General features: G+C 31.3%; 1 protein-coding gene across 1 annotated transcript; it reads left to right on the plus strand.

Moving 5' to 3' along the window:
• Positions 1-2,163: 2,163 nt before the first annotated feature.
• On the plus strand, positions 2,164-2,967 carry LOC141680744 (AT-hook motif nuclear-localized protein 29-like). Its single transcript, XM_074486881.1, has one exon. It carries the CDS (start codon positions 2,164-2,166, stop codon positions 2,965-2,967), a length of 804 nt encoding a protein of 267 aa, XP_074342982.1.
• Positions 2,968-3,255: the final 288 nt, after the last annotated feature.

Raw genomic sequence — 3,255 nt, forward strand, 5'->3', positions numbered from 1 at the left:
GTAATAATAAATTTTACATACATTAGCAAAAGACAAGTATAAGCCCATTATAGAAATCGGCCCATTATAGAAATCGGCCAATTTTTCAAAAATCATCAATAAATCGCTAAGAAACCCGTCCAATATTTTACCGGGTTGCTAAATTACCAAATCATTCGATTTGTCAAAAATCGCACGATAAATCACATATCAATAACTAAACCAAATAGTTCTAATTTCCGAAATTAATAATCACGAGTACAACAAAACAACCTATAATTTTTATATATTATTGCATTTTCGCATGTATTTATTATTGTAATTATAAAATATTTATTTTATTTTCAATGGAGCACGTATATAAGTAAATGCTATCATATTTAATAATAAATATTTATTAATTTCTTAAAAATATTTGTATAGTGCCGCCGTGAAGCGTGGCTTAATGTCTTGGTCTAGTGAAGCGTGGCTTAATGTCTTGGTCCAGTTATATAATGATTTCAATGTGTTTTATCTAATTTATAAATTTTTGTAACATATTTTAAATTATAATGAATTTACCATAATCTTCTAGAAAACTTCATAAAAATTTCATTACAATACAAAATTTTTTTAAAGTTTATGAAATAAACTTGAATATCATCGACTTTAAAAATTTATAAAATATTACTTCCTTCGTCTCACTAGATTATTAACATTTGAAATGGAGTATCGACATACATTTTAATACTTTTATCTAGTATGGTTTTATAACATATATTTAAAATTTTCTTTTTTTGAATAAAAGTTTAACGTTTATACTTCTATTGAAAAAAAATTAAAAACAAGTTATGGAACTATAGTAAATAAGAACCTTAAAATACGTGCCAAACTTTTTATTTCAAACGTTAAGAACCTAGTGGAAGGGATGGAGTAATTGATTGTCTCTGAAATGTGAATACAATAATATTTCAATAAAAATCAATAAATTTTTAACCAGATATGACAAATTTAATGAATGTTTTAAAAGTCTATCAAACGGTCACAAATTTTTAATATTCAAAAATATATGTTATATTCCTAATTAAATACACCTTCGTTAATATAACTAAAAATGCCCATAATTTTTAATGTTAATCGCCATACGCGCTACCTCTAGTGTTAATAAGTCAATCAAATCCTAATTTACTTTATAAATTTATATAATAAAAATCCTCCCATTTACATTTGATATTTATGATCGATATCTTCATTCACCTGATCACTTATTTTTTCACTGTGTAATTAGCTAATCACTAATAATCAAATCTTCATAATGTACACAGACACCGTAAGATAATAAAAACCAATTATTTTGAATAATGTCATTGATCTTTGCGGTGCTTATTGTCCTAAAAAATAAATATTTTCCGCACAAATTAACAATATAATATATGTGCATGTCACGTGCTAAAAGATTACTTCATTAAAAATAACTAGCAATTAACAATCATGATACGGGTATGGTACGCCCCACCTATTATGCAACTAGAGTTTGTCCGTGCAACTCACGTGCTAGGAAATTAGCAACTAATAATCATGTCCACCATAAGATAATAAAATCCAATTATTTTGAATAATATCATTGATCTTTGTGGTGCTTATTATCCTAAAAAATAAATGTTTGTCGCACAAATTAACAGTATAATATATGTGCATGTCACGTATTAAAAGATTATTTCACTAAATAACTAGCAATTAACAAACATGATATGGGTATGGTACGCGCCTCGTAATTATGCAACTAGAGTTTGTCCGTGCGCGTGCGATAAAATTAGCAACTAATAATCATGTTTATATCCCACGTGCTAAAAAACCTAGTAACTAATAGTCAAGCAACTAGGAGTATGCCACTAGGTAAATATATGCAAAACCCATATCTGAGTAGCAATTTAGTCAGTTGCTATATTTGTAACAGACCGGTGACATACAAATCAAAGAAAATAAAAACTAGTCAAAATCTATTGGATTTTAATTTTTAATTTAGTCATTAATTTACTCCAATATCTTATTAATATCTACATAAAATAATTTTGAAATCCATAATTATTGCCTAATCGGTTTTAAATCAAAACTGTATTTTAAATCATATAAATATAAGGCACTACCAACATGTTGTGATATAGTAAATCAGTAATGATCTAGAGTTTTATGTTACATTTACAGATGGAAGGCGATAACAACCAAAGCCAAGACTCTTCCCAAATGGTTCAACAGTTACTCCCACCTCATGAACCGCACCACTCTGATTTTGAAACCAATCCCCTGAACAACACCAATCCCCAGAACAACAACTCTACAGGGGGTGGCGGTTTTTTCCCAAAAAGTTGTCCACGAGGTCGTCCTCGTAGCTCCAAAAACAAGCCTAAGACTCCTGTTGTCTGCAATTATGAGAGCTCCAATGTTCTCGAGGCACACGTTCTTGAAATTTCATCGAGCGCTGACATAATGGAGACCCTTAACACATATGCAATGCAGAGAGGCAGAGGTGTGTGTATCTTTAATGGGAAGGGGACAGTTTGGAATGTTATCATCCACCAACATGCTTCTTCTTCCTTGTCTGGGAGCGTTATTACACTGCCAGATGCTTTTGAGATTATTTCGATTACTGGGACAGTGCTTCCTCCCCCGGCTCCACCAGGATTCGGGAGCCTATCGATCTTTTTATCAGGAGGACAAGGGCAGGTTCTTGGGGGAAAAATGGTAGGTCCGCTGATTGCCAAAGGTGCAGTTATTTTGATGGTGGCTACTTTTGCTAATGCGGTATTTGTGCGTATACCATCGGAGAGGCACGGGGCAGCAGAGCGGGAAAATGCAGCAAATGGTGCTAATCAGGTGCAGGAGGTTCAGCCACTGATATCTCAGGCATTTACCGTGATAGGAAGTGTTGGTACTATTCTTTCTTTGTTTAATGCAGGGCCTGCTATAGATTTGCCAAATAATTTTGTTGCACCAGGGCCTCCCTTTTAGATATTGAATCAACAACCCGTGTATTTAGATAAAAGGCTTCTAGACAATATTTCTTTTATTGGGTTAATTTTTAAGTCAAAAAGATCGGTAGTTTGAGATCTAATAAAAGTTTACAAATTATTTAATGATAGAAGGGTATTCTCTTTGCTAATTTATGAACAATGATTTCTGAGATATATACTTTGTTAAGTTCATAATTAAATAATTACACTTTACTTGATATTTTTTTAATTAAAATAAGATTGATCCAGCATATAATTTTTATCTCCCGTTCTTTTATCACAAAAT

Source organism: Apium graveolens, chromosome 8, assembly GCF_009905375.1.
Source record: "Apium graveolens cultivar Ventura chromosome 8, ASM990537v1, whole genome shotgun sequence".
Lineage (NCBI taxonomy): Eukaryota > Viridiplantae > Streptophyta > Magnoliopsida > Apiales > Apiaceae > Apium > Apium graveolens.

What these genes read in the sequence shown, in the direction of transcription:
- LOC141680744 (XM_074486881.1), top strand. Translation starts at nt 2,164, where the DNA reads ATGGAAGGCGATAACAACCAAAGCCAAGACTCTTCCCAAATGGTTCAA.